Source organism: Camarhynchus parvulus, chromosome 1 (assembly GCF_901933205.1).
Source record: "Camarhynchus parvulus chromosome 1, STF_HiC, whole genome shotgun sequence".
NCBI lineage: Eukaryota > Metazoa > Chordata > Aves > Passeriformes > Thraupidae > Camarhynchus > Camarhynchus parvulus.
This window is the reverse complement of record NC_044571.1, coordinates 77,966,692-77,981,776: the sequence shown is the minus strand read 5'-3', so window position 1 is coordinate 77,981,776 and position 15,085 is coordinate 77,966,692. Positions and strand designations below refer to the sequence as shown.

At 47.7% G+C, this 15,085-nt stretch overlaps 1 protein-coding gene across 1 annotated transcript in view; it reads right to left on the bottom strand.

Moving 5' to 3' along the window:
- The window catches only part of MAML2 (mastermind like transcriptional coactivator 2), a 209,231-nt gene extending 197,187 nt beyond the window's left edge, over positions 1-12,044 (bottom strand). Inside the window, 4 exon segments of the mRNA XM_030950537.1 lie at positions 11,623-11,657; positions 11,660-11,745; positions 11,747-11,983; positions 11,985-12,044. Of these exon segments, the coding sequence (XP_030806397.1) occupies positions 11,623-11,657; positions 11,660-11,745; positions 11,747-11,983; positions 11,985-12,016 (390 nt within the window). The 5' untranslated portion in view covers positions 12,017-12,044.
- Between the last annotated feature and the right edge of the window lie 3,041 nt (positions 12,045-15,085).

Here is a 15,085-nt window from a genome sequence, read left to right as displayed (position 1 = left end):
GCCTGGCCCTCTGGCCTTTCCAAACTAGAAAAACAACATTATGAAGCAGCAGTGTCAGAAGCATGGAAGGAGAGATGGGAGGGCAATAACCCAGGTGAGAGGGGGTGAATGCGGAGGAGGAGACATGGCTTATAGCTTTAGGAAGTGAAGGAGGGGGACAGCAGAGAAGAACTTTACCAGGAGGAGGGGGTGAGTGTGACTTCAGCGACCAAAAGTGGCAATGCAAGGCTGGGGTGAGGTGTCCTTCTGACCCGTGTCAAAGAGCCTGTGCTTTGATGGCAGCCTGGGAGACCCAAGCACAGACAGTACGTCCTGCAAGAGGGCTGCAAGAACCACATAATAAAGTGTTGCAGTAAATAGCCCTTTTGGTACAGCTGTTATCCAAAGACTGTTGTCCTTCAGAGGCATGACAGAATGAACACACATTCGGTACACTGGCAAGGGGGTTATCAACCCCATTAGCCATCCTGGCTCTAGCAGGGTCCCTCAGATGTACTGTTGTGTGTGGTACAAATGTATGCCAAAGGCCTTACATATGGTTGGTTTATACAGAAAGTTTTAGAAGTACATACTGTTTACTCAAGGGACTGGATTAACTTCTGCAGAGCTATTCTGGTCCACCTGTAAACACATGGACTAAAGGGCCTTATGAAAAGTAGTTACTGTGTATTTCCAAGTGGCACCTTTTAAAACCTGGATATCTTGTGTTATGAATGCTGGGGGGTTGTTTTGGTTTCTAAGTACCAAAAATGACAGGATCATGCTATACAACTACTGGATACAGTTATTTTTTCCCCCAGTTCAAAGCTGGTTTTTTCCCACCAGTCCCTTAGGGCTGAAAAAGTTGTGTGTTAAACTTGCAGTATAAACTGCTGCTGGCAATTGCCCTCATCCCAATGCCCTTGCTTGGATGAATAGCAAGGTCTGTATGGGATTGACCAAGGGGATGAGAGGGGAGAGGGCTGTGGTGCTCCCAGGCTTGCTTACACAGGAGCCTCACAGACATCAGCCCAGGCACATCTACAGCTTCCTCAGCTGCTGAGAATGGCACTGATGGCATTCTAGGAGCTCCTACATGAAGGATGGTCATGCCTAGTTTGAGGATAGCCTTCACACTGCACCTGCGCTGTGCTCTCAGATTCACCATCCACACACAGACTGTAGATTGTGCCTTCACGTTGCCTCAGGGCACCCCTCGAAGGACAGTCTTGACTTACCCAAAGGAACGGAATTAACAGAGCCTGGAATTAGCCATTAGCTCTGTTTTCTAAACTATGACTTTGACAGAAAGCAAGAGGCTTTTGTAGTAAAGGGGGAAAAAAAGCAGAAAGCTGGGGAGTGGGAGGAGGGAATGGAGGCAGAGTGTGTTTGCAGCTGCTGGCCATCAAATTTCAATTCAATCAACATGACTGAGTTCCAGCTCCTGAAAAAGAGAGCTTTTGACGACATATTGACATAGCCTGAATTACAGTAGTCCAAGTGGCAGTGCTATAATTATAAGGATTATATTTAATACTGCACTTAGAAATGAAGGCCTGAAACACTGTGACACTCTCTCTCTCCCTAAAAGCTGGCCAAAATATGTCCTAGGAACCATTATAGTAATACACAAAGTTGGTAGGAAAAAAGAAATGTCAGAACTCAAGTCGTTATAAAAGAGGATCATGTGGCGGGCAGCTCAGGTCTGTTGGGAGTTGAGCAGTGAGGAGGAAAAATGAGTGTGAAAGGAAAGGCAGTTGGATATGCAGGGAAAATGGCAAGTAGTTTTTAAAAGTACAGAATTAACTGGTTTAAGGAAATAAGTCAATCGGTAATTAATACACTACTTACTTGTGAATTTGGATTCTTTTTGTAGCATGTCATGGACTTCAGCCAGGCTGAGGCCTGTTTGTGGAACAAAGACCAAACCCTGCAAATATTTCTTGACTTGCTTAATTTGACACATCTTGATTTCAGTGCGATTACCCATGTGTGCACAATTAAGCACACGCATAAGTGTTTCGGGAACTGGGCCATGGAGGTAAGCGACCGCCTGTTGAACACCAAGTCTATCTAGCTTGGAAAGATGTCGAACCAAAAGCTTTCAGAGAAGCAGAGAGAATGAATTTCTTTGGAAAACAAAATAATTGTCTATAAACTAGCACAATGATCAGAAATAAAAGGCCTGAGCCTAGATTAGGCTGATGTTCCACAGTGCCACGTCCACAGTATTTCTCGTAGGTGGTTTCAGGAGGGGCAAATCAGATCATAATCAGGACTGAAAATGCAGATGTTGAGATGCCATAACAATGAGGAAAAGGGGAAAAAGGAAAAAGGAGTGAGGGGAAGGGAAGGGAAGGGAAGGGAAGGGAAGGGAAGGGAAGGGAAGGGGAAGGGAAGGGAAGGAAGGGAAGGGAAGGGAAGGGAAGGGAAGGGAAGGGAAGGGAAGGGAAGGGAAGGGAAGGGAAGGGAAGGGAAGGGAAGGGAAGGGACCTGGAGATGGTTTCTAAAGCAACAGAACCCTGAATAAATGGTCTGATTTTCCAAAGTGAAAAACATAAACTGAACAGCCCATGCAGCATTTTTGCCAACTGTCACTGAGGTGGTATTTCTAAAATCTGGTGGAATGACTCATCCCAGAACAACAACTGTTGCCAACAAGGTCTTTCCTTCAAGTCTAGATATTTGAATAAGGGAGATACAAAAACAAAATAAACAGAAAAATCAGGGATAGCTTCTTGTCTTGGGGTTCAACTGTGAAGCTGCATGTGAAGTCACCCAGTCTCCAAGGTGCCTCCCCAACCTACTGAGTAGGCATCCAGGTGATCCTCTGAGCCAGGGAAGGGATTGAGTAAACCTCCTGTTTGTTAAACCAAATTCTTCCTTCTGCACCTAGTCGCCACCTCTCACACCATGGATATGTGCAGGATGCATCCTCCTGATCCATTCTGCCCTCCACAGCAGCAAACATTACCAGGAGAAGCACAACCCTGCCAACAGGCAGCACAGTCCTCAGGTGGTTTGAGACAGACACCCTTAAACTCCGTGCGAGCAAGGCTGGACCAAAGACTCCACTGTTGTGCAGTAACTAAACACAGCCCTGTCAGCACCAATGAACGCCCTTCTTTGGCTAGTACAGAATGCAGTGATTTCAGAGATGCTTTCTGAAGCAGTGTTATTTTGCTGAATAATTTATGTCTCTGAGTCTTCTGCAAATGAGCAGCATACACTTCAGTGCTGCAATAATACTATTCAGTGGAGACAGTGCACATTATGTTCAGTAAGCTCATTGCTTAAACACTGTTGCCATGACTATAAGAAAGTGATTATACTATTGTTTACAAGAGACTCTCAGTAAGTCATTACCACAGTAGCCAGAGTTTTGCCTCAAGTCAAAATTTTTCAGAAGGAAAAAAATAATCTCACAGGTATAATTAACTTTGTGATCAAGATAAACCATTGAAAGGCTTTGGAAACTGAATACATTCTACAGTGAGGAATGAAAATAAGTAAGGATCACCAGTGTCTCAGGACTGTTGACTTACTAGTTTTCTGACTGTTTCATGGGTAAATTCCATTGAGAAGAAAAGCCCTGCTAACTAAATAACTGTTACAACTGATTTATAGGGCAAGCACCAATATAGGAGTTCAATTGTGATGGGTAATGCTATAAAAACAAACCACTTTGTACATAATCTAAGGGGAAAAAAATACTTTAGAATTTTGACTTAGAAGAAACATTTGGAATTATGAAATGTGGCTTTTCAGTGTCCTGGATTGAAATCAATACCCAGAACACACAGTTCGGAATCCTCTAGTGCATATACATGTACAAGAGTCCAGTACATGACCTCTTTATCTCAATAACATGCTGATGATCAATAGTTTCCAAAAGTAAGAAGCAATTCTGAAGCTGTCGGAAAGTCATCCTCACATTTCCTATGATCAGTAACAGGCCAGGAACACAAAGCAAAGAGATGATTAATAGAGTGCTAGACTAGGAGTCAGGAAATCTGGGCTCCGTTCCCAGCTCTGCCACTGACCTGCTGTTTGGCCTTGGGCAAGACACTTGACCTTTCTCTGCTTCTGTTCCTCCTTCCATTCTTTGTCTATCTTGTCTCTTGAGGCACTGAGCTATGCAGGGAAGGGCACAGTTCTCACTGGGTGTTTGTATAACACCTACTCTAGGGAGGCGGCTGCAGAGATCTACAATAAAGCCAGGGTACCACCAGTTTGACTCTTGCACAATAGCATGTTTTGTTTCAAAACAGAATGGCCATGATGAACCCTCTTGGGGTTTCATCTGCTAGTCCAGGATCTTACCAAGTCTTTTAGCCAGCTTCAGGCTCAGGCAGCAGGTGAATGGGTTTGCAAGATCTACATCCTCACTTGTCAGAAGCACTTTCACATTGATTTCTAATTGGTACTAATTTCTCTCCACCTTGATTTAGCTGGGTTTGCAAGCACATCAGAATTATAACTGAGTGACATAGATAAAAATAGCTACAGGAGCCATTTCTGAATTTCTTTAGGGAAATGCCAACACCTGTAGGTGAAACCACAGGCATGAGGGTGTTTCAAATTAAAACTAAAATAAATTATAATTTTTATGTAAGTGCATTGGAATTTTGCATAAATTATTCAATTAAACAGTATTTCTTAGTGTTTTTCTCACCCTGAGCCCTATATGTGAACCATCCTCCATTACAACCAGATGGGAGACAACAGATGCAGGGCAAGGTGGGTCTCACCTGCTTTCACTGGGAAGCAGCTGCAGTCAGAGAGACCTGATGACTTGTGTATATACTCTCAGTTCCAGTCCCGCTCTGCTCCCGGTTAGCTGAAGCATCAAGTACATGAAACTTGGACACGGAAGACTTAATTGGAGATTAATTTGAGCACATACTGATGCAGAATCAGGAGCAAGTAAATCAAGAAAATATAAAGCATACACATTCATGATTATGAAAAGAAAGTAAAAAAATGCTTTTCTCTGCTAAAAACAAAGGTCACTGCCACATCTTGCACTTTTATTGTGAATATTGCCAACATGGTGCCATGAAAACCTAAGTCTGGAGTAATGGGATTATGTAAAAGACCCATTCAGATTTGTATTTCCAATACTCAGATCTGTGGGTCAAAGGCTGAAAAGGTGATTTGAAGCTTCTCCAAGGCTTTGTCAAAGCAAACATTCAAAACTCCTGTTTTAGGCTCCATCAGTAATGAATTTGGCTTCTGAGCAATAAAACTCACCATCACATCTCAATTCACTTTACAGAAGTGATAGATAGTATCTTTCATAGAAGAAACTGCGGTTTATGGAAGTGAAATAACAGGAATAATCTGTTGAATAGATCCTAGAGTCAAAGTGGAAACACTTAGATTTCAGTTTACAGCATGCTCAGCTAAAAGCAGTTGCTTGAGAGTTGCAGGTATTTTGGTTTAGGTATTAGTGTTGGCACTATAGACAAATATGGACTGATTACCTGCATCTAAAAATACTTTGGAAGAACCAGACAAGGTATTACAAATTTACAAGTTGGCTCTATAGTGGCTATAGGAAGCTTTCTAATGGTAATCTAGGGCATAAATAGTTTATGCTTTTATTTAAAAGAAAAAAAAAGCACAGAAAAAAATCTGTATCTTAGTACTGCTAAGTTGAAACTTTGATCCAAATCTCACTCAGCACCAGCTCCTTCTTTTCTGCAGCCAAGACTACTGCCTCTTTCACTGCTCAAAGCTGTTCCAAACTGAAGCAGCATGACATAGGTAAGACCTTTTTCAGGTTTACAGACTGTGATTAAGATCTGTGGAAAATACAGACCTGTCAAGAATCCCATCAGCCTCATCTTACTCCTGCTGGGAGTACCACCACTGGGAATTCTGACAGGGGAATACTGACATGCAGACACTAGAGAGAGGTCAAAGAACAAAGACCTGATTCTTCTTCTCTTCAGAGCAGCCAGGTGGCCAAAGCTCTTCTAGGCACCATGCAGCTGATTTCATGCCCTCTAAGGTGTTACGTAAGTGGTTGCTTTAATCATCTGCTTGAATTCCAGGATATATTCATGTCAGGTCATTGACATGTAGAGTTGAGCCTTCAGCAAAACCCAAGGACTGGTGTGCTGGTGAGACTGTACCACCAGAAAAGCTAAAGCACAGAAGGGAAATAGTGGCACAGCAGGAGACATTTGCAAGACCACAGAGACACTTTCTGGCAGAGCAGGCACCTCTATGCCAGTGCTTTGTTAGCTGGAGCAGCTTGCCAGCTTCCAGCTCCTCTTACACCACCACACAGGGAGCGCAATATAAATGAAGCAGTGGAGATACCACCCTTCCCATAGTTGTCAAAAGGACCTGAATTCTTTTCCATTAATGAGACAGTGGTGAAGTTTCAGTTTTATAAGGCAGCAGACTTAAGAAGAGCAGACCACAACTGGCCTCTGAAGACAATATCCTGGTAGAAGGGACTGCTGACAGCAGTTAGGAGGAGGAAGAGAGGCACTGTGGCCTTTCTTAACCTGCTGACTAACCTAAACTGCTGGGGCTTTTTTTGGTCACTGCAACCTAACTGAACCTCACATACTCCTTCTGCAGGGAGTGCTCTTTGCAAGGGGAGAAGCACCAATAGTGATGCGAGTCAAAGTTTTGGCAAAACAGCTTCTCTGACTCAGACATACCTGTCCTAAGGTTCAGATTTCCCCACAGAACAGCTCACATTTTTGCTGGAGTCCCACTTTTCAAAGTAGAACAAACAGAAGCTGAATATCACTTTCCTTTGTTATGGTGCTACAGAAAAGGGACTCAATTTGAGTACTGCAGGGGATGCAAGAACTCTGTCAGAGGACATGCCATAACAGCCACTGATGTTAATAAGCCCACAGGTTGGCCTTGGAGAGCACATCAAGTCCAGGCAGAGACATTGTTCCTCTGCTCACTGCCTACAGAAACTTTGGTGGTGGAAACAGTCTCTTAAACAGTTTCAGAATGGAGGAGATTTTCATTAAATGCATTCAAAGGTGAAAAAGCTTTAAAGGGTGATTTGATGGGAGAGCTAGGCCTGAAAAGGCTTGTACATACTAGCATAAATTTAACGAATTCATTTGCTGAAATCTTCATTAAAAACAGCTTCTATGCAGCTTGGTCTAGAAAATATTCTCACAGTTAAGGGGAAAAAAGATTTTAAAATGGCACCCATGTCCATCCAAAGCAAATGGCTCTCAGCAGACCAGAGGGCCCCTAACAGCAGATCAATGTTTTCCACCCACACAGACAATGTGACTTACTCCTTTTACCTGACTCAGCTACAAAAATTGTGATTGTCAGAACACAGCTTTGCTCCTGCAGAAGCCCAAGGAGCAGAGAGCAGTCCTTTATCTCACAAACAGAACATTTCCATTGCTTTGGCACCAAACTTTATGTCAGTGAAAAGACTGCACTCTAGCTTTGTGCTTTAATCCACCTGCCCTCACCACACCATTATGTCACTTCACCCCACAGCTGAGTCACCTTATCCCGCTTGCTTCAGACCACTTCCAAATGTTATGTGCATCCACAAAAAATGCAGGTATTTCTGCAGGGTGTCCTGGCAGCCAAGCAGCAAACAAAACAAAGAACTTGGGAGATGGGGATAAGTGTCAGCTTGGGCGAAGATACCAAAGCACAATCATTCCTTTTACAATACTCAAGGATATTTAACTCTAGCACAGAGGAGGCCAAACCTCAGCAAACACAGTGTGGATCATTAAAAAAAAATATCCTAAGGAAATTAATTCAGGATCTCCACATAAAATAACTGCCTAAATTGAGGTTTTACAAGTCAGTCTTGGCTCTTGGTACCAGTCAGGCAACCCTGGTTTTCACTGAGGTCCTCTGGGAACTGGGACAAACCCACTGACTCTTTCTAGATTTGTACAGCTGTTGATAAGAATTTAGGAAGCTGGAGGAATTAACACATTCCCCTCTTCCTTGGATATATCACTTTTATGGGATGGTTTTCCCTTTTCTTTTTTCACCTGCTTGCAGACTATATCTGGGGAGCAGGCCACTTCTACAGTCACTTTTCAAGTACAGAAAATATTAATGTATTTAATTGCTATTTTAAATGAATTCTTGTAATGATAAATTCAGCACAACCATGAGATGGGTGAAAGTAGAACAAGTCACCTGTGGCTGATGACAAACATCGCTTAACACGCTCAGAACCACTGGGGTGATGGCTACAATGAAAGAACCTGGCCAGAATAATTTACTAATGCCTATGAGACAGAGTTCCCAGCTGACACAGAGCAAAATGGGCAGTGCTCAGCCTGTGTCAGAAGGACGATGGAATGAATTGGCTGCCAGAGACTTGAAGCTGCAATGCAAGAAGTTTAGTATTACCAGTTCAGTGCTTAAGGCACTGAGGAATGCCCTCCAGAGCTAACTGTTTACATATAATGTAAATAGTATAAACAGCTAAGTGCTGGAGGGCATATACATACATATAGATGTATGTATAAAAGAAAGACAGAATATTTTGTCTGTTCTACTCTGCACCACGAAAAGTAACAACACCATATAAATAAACAAATGTCAGCTCTTGGGAAATGCATGAAGGCAGAAAGTACAAAAGCTTCCCTAGCTGTGTCCTGAAGAATAAATCTCTCATTCACACACGCCCACATCCATTGGTCCAGCTAAAAAAATCTGATCTCCAGTCAGCAATTAGAAAATGCTGTTGCTAAAGATACTTTCTCAAAAATCAAAGTAACAATGTTAAATTGAGGCCAAACCAAACTCCTCTAAAAACTCTCTCTTCTGCCAGTTCTAAACTGCCCGCTGGGAAAAGATAATTATCAAATAATAGTACCAACAATGTCAGATAATCACTTCAAGCTCTTTGATATGTTCAAGGAAACATTGTTTCAAATGTTACCAAGTGTCAAATATTTACTTTTGAGTCCAACTGTGTAAATGACCCATCCAGTGCCACTAAACATGGCAGGCACATGTGTAACAAGAGCAGTGGGACCTGCAAAGCAGAGGAAACAACCCAGCTGGGTTTTGCAGACAAAAGAGCGTCCTGGTAGCCAGAGCTCCCCAGCGAGAGTTATGACTGCCTTTGCACTTATCTGTGTGGAGCTGTGGGTTTTTTTTTAAACTGGTGCACCTACAGCAAGGCATGTGGAGCTTTACATTCCCCTTGGAGTCAGCTGTGTGTCCAGTCTCACATGCTCAGAGTGAGACTTGAACCCGTGCTCCTGTCTTGTACTTCCCTGTGCTAGAGCTGTACCTGCCACAACTGAAACTCAGTTGTGCTGCCCCTTGTTCCAGGACCCTGTGCACCCTGTCTGCTGTAAGGAATACATCTGGAATTAGAGGAATAGCACATGTAAGGCTTCCGCTGGATTTCCTCTTGAGAATCACTCCAGAGAGGATGAATTCTGCTTAGAGATTGTTCTCTTCCCATCCATTTATAATGCACAGGACAACAGGCTTAGTCTACCTTGTCCTTCGTCTTCTAGTACCCTTGGAATAACCGGCAGGGATAACTCATTTTCCAGCTATGGCTGGAGGAAAAGCAAGACTCTGTTCTTTCCTGGTCCATCCCTGCCCTGTGAATTTTCAAGAATAGGAACACAAAGCTGTACTACCTCAAAGCCGCATGACCCTCAGCCACTTGAATTCACGCCACTCAGACACCTTGTGTTTTGCTATTCCTTGTTAATATTTGCAACACTGTTGTAAGGAGCTCTTGGTAAGGAGAAGGTGTACCGCCACGACACAGAGGTGTGTGACTTTGAACCAATGCCTTTCTCTGTTTCCTAATCAGAGCAGCAAATGATGAATGCCAGTGTCAAGCATAGAGTGGGAGGATGTGCAGTGACACCTTACAACAATGCTGTTCCATGAGCCAGCATTTACTCGGTGTCAAAACATGGTTCAGGGCCCCAAACTGAAGTCATGCTCACTGAAGTCACACACCTTGTCAGCATGATTACCAAAGGCTGGCAGGCAAAAGTGATGGGGACTTTGTCAGACCTTTTGCTTCTCAAGGTCATGTGTGTGTGGAGTTTTCTGGGAGGTAATGAAACATGCAACATAGAGCGAGGGCTGTGCATAGCATCTCCAGCAAGCAGCAGGCTAATAGCCATAAGTGATATCTCAGAAACAAGAACAACCTCTCTGCACTTAAAAGATTAAAATCTTTCAGTATTTTCTTGGGAGTTGTTTCATTTAGCATTTCCAAACAGCTGTCTCCAGCTATTTCATAATAATAGTAACAACTAGCAAAAAAAAAAAAAATCAAAACAAACAAAACAAAACAAAAAACCCCACATAGGCCTGTTGCCTGATTTCAGAAAGTGAATTTTTCTGGGACGTACACTATTAGGCAAAAGCCTTTTTTTTTTTCCCCCATAAGGCAAGTGCAAAGCACGACATTAATACACACTGGAAAAATAAGATAATGGCTTTCTTGATTGTGACGAGGAATGTGGGGAGATTTAATCTGAACACTGAGTCAGGTGGAAGCGCCTAAACTCCCCTCGGACACAATGTTATCGCATTTAACGCTTACATCATCACCCTCACGAATGATGCTGAGTAACGCAGCCCCAAACGTCGATCCACGCACCGCACGGGTAAGAAGGGAGAAACGACCACAAAGGTCCCGTTTTAGCATACGTCAGGCACTAAGAAAGATAAGTTTGATGTCTGGAGCAGAGGGAGCGATCTATTTTCAGCTGTTCGAATAGCAGCCGCGGGCCTATCAGGATGCAGTCACTCCTCTCAGTGTTTCGCATGTGTGCCGAGAATTAAGAGTTGCGAGGCAGCACAGCGGAGCAAACGCCTTCAAAAGCGTGGTGCACTGACTGCTCGTAATAAAGTAACAGGAGACAAGGCTTCGCCTCCTTGACATGTTCAGAGCAATTTCCAGTTGAAAAAGGTCAGCGTATCATTTACAGAGCGGCAGCGCCTGGAAAACTCTCGTAACTCTGCTCCGCGAAACCCTCTGGGTGACAATAACAACCTGAGCATCGCTGCCGAGGCCAGCGCTGGGAGCTGCCCCGCAGGCGCTCCGCTCCGCTCCGGACAGTGCCCGCTGCCCCGAGCTGAGGCGCTGCCTAGGCCGAATTCCGGGGGCACGGCTGCGAAACGACCTAAAATAGGTGCCTGAAGCCCTGGCGAACGGGATGGAGCGGGGCAGGGGGAACACTCCTGAACGCGGGTGATACTCGAGCGCTACTTTTGACCCTTGCTCGGAGACGCGCTGACAGCGTCGGCTGCCGGTGCCCTCCTCAGGGATTCCGCTGTCACCGCCTCGGCAAGGCGCGATGGCAGAGGCGCGCAACGCGTTTTTAGGTGCACAGCGTGATGTAAAAAAACCCCAAAGCAACACCCCAAGCAGTCCCAAAAATCCCTTCGAAGAGCACTCACACACGCACTCAGCCCCCCCGAGCTCCGCGCCCGCCCACCGCCCCTCACACACTCGAGGCCGCCGCGGCCCCGGCGCCTGGCAGGGCCCGCCCCGCGGCGCAGCGGGCCGAGCCCACGGACACGGCCGGGCCCGCGGGACGGCGCGGGCAGGGCGGACGCCCCGCGGGGCGAGCGGAGGCTCGGCGCGGCGCCTCCCCGCCGGCAGCGGGCGCTGTGACTCACCGCCAGGAGCGCCGAGGCGCGCTGCTCCCCGCCGGCTGCTCCCCGTTGATGCCGCCGTTGCCGAGGAGGTGCTGGTGGTAGTCCGGGGGCGCCGCGCCGGCGGCAGCGGCGGCGGCGGGGCGGGGCGGCGGCCGCCTTGGGGTGCTTGCCGGCCTTGCGGGCGCCCTGCCCCTGCTGCACGAGGTGGAGGAGCTGCAAGGTGCTCTCCCGCTCGCGGTCGGAGCTCTCGGCGCGGCCCCGCTCGTAGCGCCCCTCGCAGCTGAGGTGGTGCTGGCGGCAGACGGCGATGCGGGCCCGCAGCCGCTCCACGATGGCGCTGTGCACCCGGGGCGCCGCCGGCCCCCCAGCAGCCCGGCCCCCAGCCCCGCGGCCTGGGGGGAGCCGTGTCGCCCATCGCTGGCTGCCGGTCCTGGCCCTCCGGATGGGTCGGTCCTCACTGCCGCATGGAGGAGGGCGGGGGGATGGGGGGGAGGCGGGGGCAGCGGCGGGAGCCCGAGCCCGGGGGCTGGCGGCGGGGCGGAGGGCGGTCAGCCCCGCGCCCCCAGCCCACCCCCGCCCGGCCCCCGGGCGGTGACGGCCCCGCGGGGGGTTGACAGATCGGGGGGCGGGAGGGGGTCGCTAGGGCTGCGCCAGCATCGGCCGGCGGGAGGGGCGGGGGTCGGGGCCGGGCAGCCCCGGCCGAGGGGCGCCCGGTGAGGGGGGGACGGCGGGGCTCCGCCGGGGGAGAAGAACGGGGAAAAAAAAAAAGCCAAATAAAGCGAGCCGCTGCCTTCAAAATGAATCCCTGGACGAAGGAGCTCTCCGTCGGGAATGAGTGAGACTTGGCAGGTTTATTGGGTTTATTTTATTTCGGGGGAGCGGGGGGTGTAATTCCTTGAAGTGAAAATTTAAGGCATTGCCGTGGTCGGCGTCGCAGAGAAACCCCCGGCGGACCGAAAATCTCGTAGGTTAGCTGGAGTGGGTTTGTTGGGGTTTCTCTCTCTCTCTTTCTCTCTCTCTCTTTCTTTTTTTTTTTTTTTTTTTTTGTTCTTTTAAGTCTTTAGTAAATGTGCAAATAAAGAGCCGGGAAGGAGGAGAAAGAGGAGGAGGGTCGGGTTAGTTCAGTCTTTGTGCTTTCTCGTTTCTCTCGCCCGCTCGTTGCTGGCCACTCTGCGGCGTGGTGACTGTGTCCGGCTGGCTGCCGCTAAACTGTAGTTCCTCTAAAAATCAGAGACAGATCCCCGGGTCCGGAACAATGTCAGTCAGTGGACTTCCAAACCACGCTTCGCCTTCACTTAATTCAGCCACTGGATAAATCCGTATTGCTTTCAGTGCTCATCTCCCCCCTTAGTATTAAGCAGCAAGCTACGGACACAGGCAAAGAACTCCTCTCGCGTACTTTCCCTTTTACTCCCAGATATCGAACAGTTTCAAGTACAGTTTCAAGAAAAGCACGGAGGAGGGGGGAGAAGGGGAAAAGGGGGAAAAAAAAACCCAAACAAGCAACCCAGCCCCTCTTCAGACAATAATTACAAACGGAGAGTTGCACTTACAAACTTCCAGCATTTTGCCCCCAGAACAGTCCAGCAGCGACTTTTCCTTTGTGTTTTTGTATATTCCATGCCCGCGCCGGCGGGCGGTGTTTGCCGGTGGGCTGTCGGCGCTGCCGGTGCCGGAGCTGCCCGCGGCCCCTCCGTGCGGAGCAGCGCGGAGCGGAGCGGGGGCGGGAGGCGGGTGTCACCGACACAGAGCGCGGCCGGGGACGCGGCGCCCGGGAGGCCGGGGCGAGGCGCGGAGCCTCCCAGCGGCCGCCGAGGGGAGTCGGGCTGCCGCTGCCGCTCCCCGGGAGGTATGTGCATGGGAGGAAGCCAAGGAAATCCCCGCTCCCCTCCTCGCCCTCTACCTGGGTGCCGGGCCGGGCGCGGAGCGGCTGCCGAGGAGCGCAGCCTCCCGCGCTCTCCCTCCTCCCCCGGCGGCGAGACCTTCAGGCGAGTACGAGGGAGTTCTCAAATAAATCACGGCGCTGCGCTCCTCTACCAGCTGGATTTCTCTGGAACAGGCGGTATAAAAACAAGCAGTGCGTTCTAGGGCGCTGGCATGCACGGGACGAGTGCACGACACGAGGTCAGGCTCGGGATGTGGGAGCTCCGCGCGCTGACAGGAGCTTCTTGGGTGTCCGGGGCAAGTCACGTAGCGCCTACACTGTGGTTCCTCCCCAGGAAAGCCGCAGGCTTAGTGCTTCTTCGCCCGGCTCCTCTATTTGGAGCAGGGCAATTTTAGACTGCGAAATCTGGCCTCTGGAACTGGCCTTGCTGCAACTGGCAGCCGTCAGGTTCTGCGTGTTGGTATAGGTGAGCTGTAAAGGAGGATGCAGAAATAGCTGGGAGCTGGCCGGTTTTATTAAAGCAATATGCTGTTGTACTACTGTGGCTGCATTAGCCAAATTCCCAAATACCTCTGTGTATAAAAATGGCCCCCAAGCACGCAGAGACACATCCCTGATGGAAAACCTCCAAAGTCTTTCGGGACTGTACAGCCCTTAGTTAGATGGGTGCATTATCTCTTTCCATTCTGCAACGGGTACAGTCAGAAAAATATACAAATTTAATCTCATCATACTGAGACCATTAAGCTGAGGATGAGGAGGAACTGACAATAACCCTCTCAGGTGTTTTTATCCCCTTCCAAGGTCATGCAAATAAATACTTTGAATGCCAGTGATGAAGTGACACATTCCTGGAAAATCCCCCAAAATATAAAAGGTATGCAGCATTAGACATACGGGAAATATAAAACCCCTCACTTTCCTGACCTCCATCTTCTTCATGCAGCAACAAACACGAGGGTGTATTGCAAGATATGAGTTTCCAGATTCTGGCTTGGTGAGCACCAGACAGAGCCTCCAGCCCCATGTTTGTCTCAGCAAATGCTTTGAGACTTTGCTGAGGGATAAGGTCTGTGGGAGAGGGTTTGAGACCGTGCTGCCTTCAGAGGAAGGCATTATTGCTAACAGGAAAATAGTTTTTTGTTGTTGTTTAACCTTGAACAACTGAGGAAGAGTGGGTTATTATTTGATATGTGACAGTAGCTTGAATCTGTTGAGAACAGTGGGTTGGCACAGCTGGAAAATGACATGATAATGTTTGTAAAATAGTCGACAATGTTACCTTTGCTTCAGGCCTTGCTTGGGCATTTATTGTGTACTGCTCAGATGTCATTGCTGTGCTTAAGGAGGTCAGTCACAGAACACACGTGCAACAGGTAACACACGAATCTCATGGAGAGTAAGTGAGAGTGTTTTAAATGATGGCTTATCCGTTTTTCAAAGTGGCTGTGGGAATATGAAATCCATGGTGCTGCTCCGGAAGCTACCAAGACAGCTGGAGGAATTCTCTCTCTCACTCTTACAAGACTTTGTGGAACTCAGAGAGTGATCTTTCCAAACAAAGATTTTTTTTTTAATTTTAACTTGAGATGTTTAAGA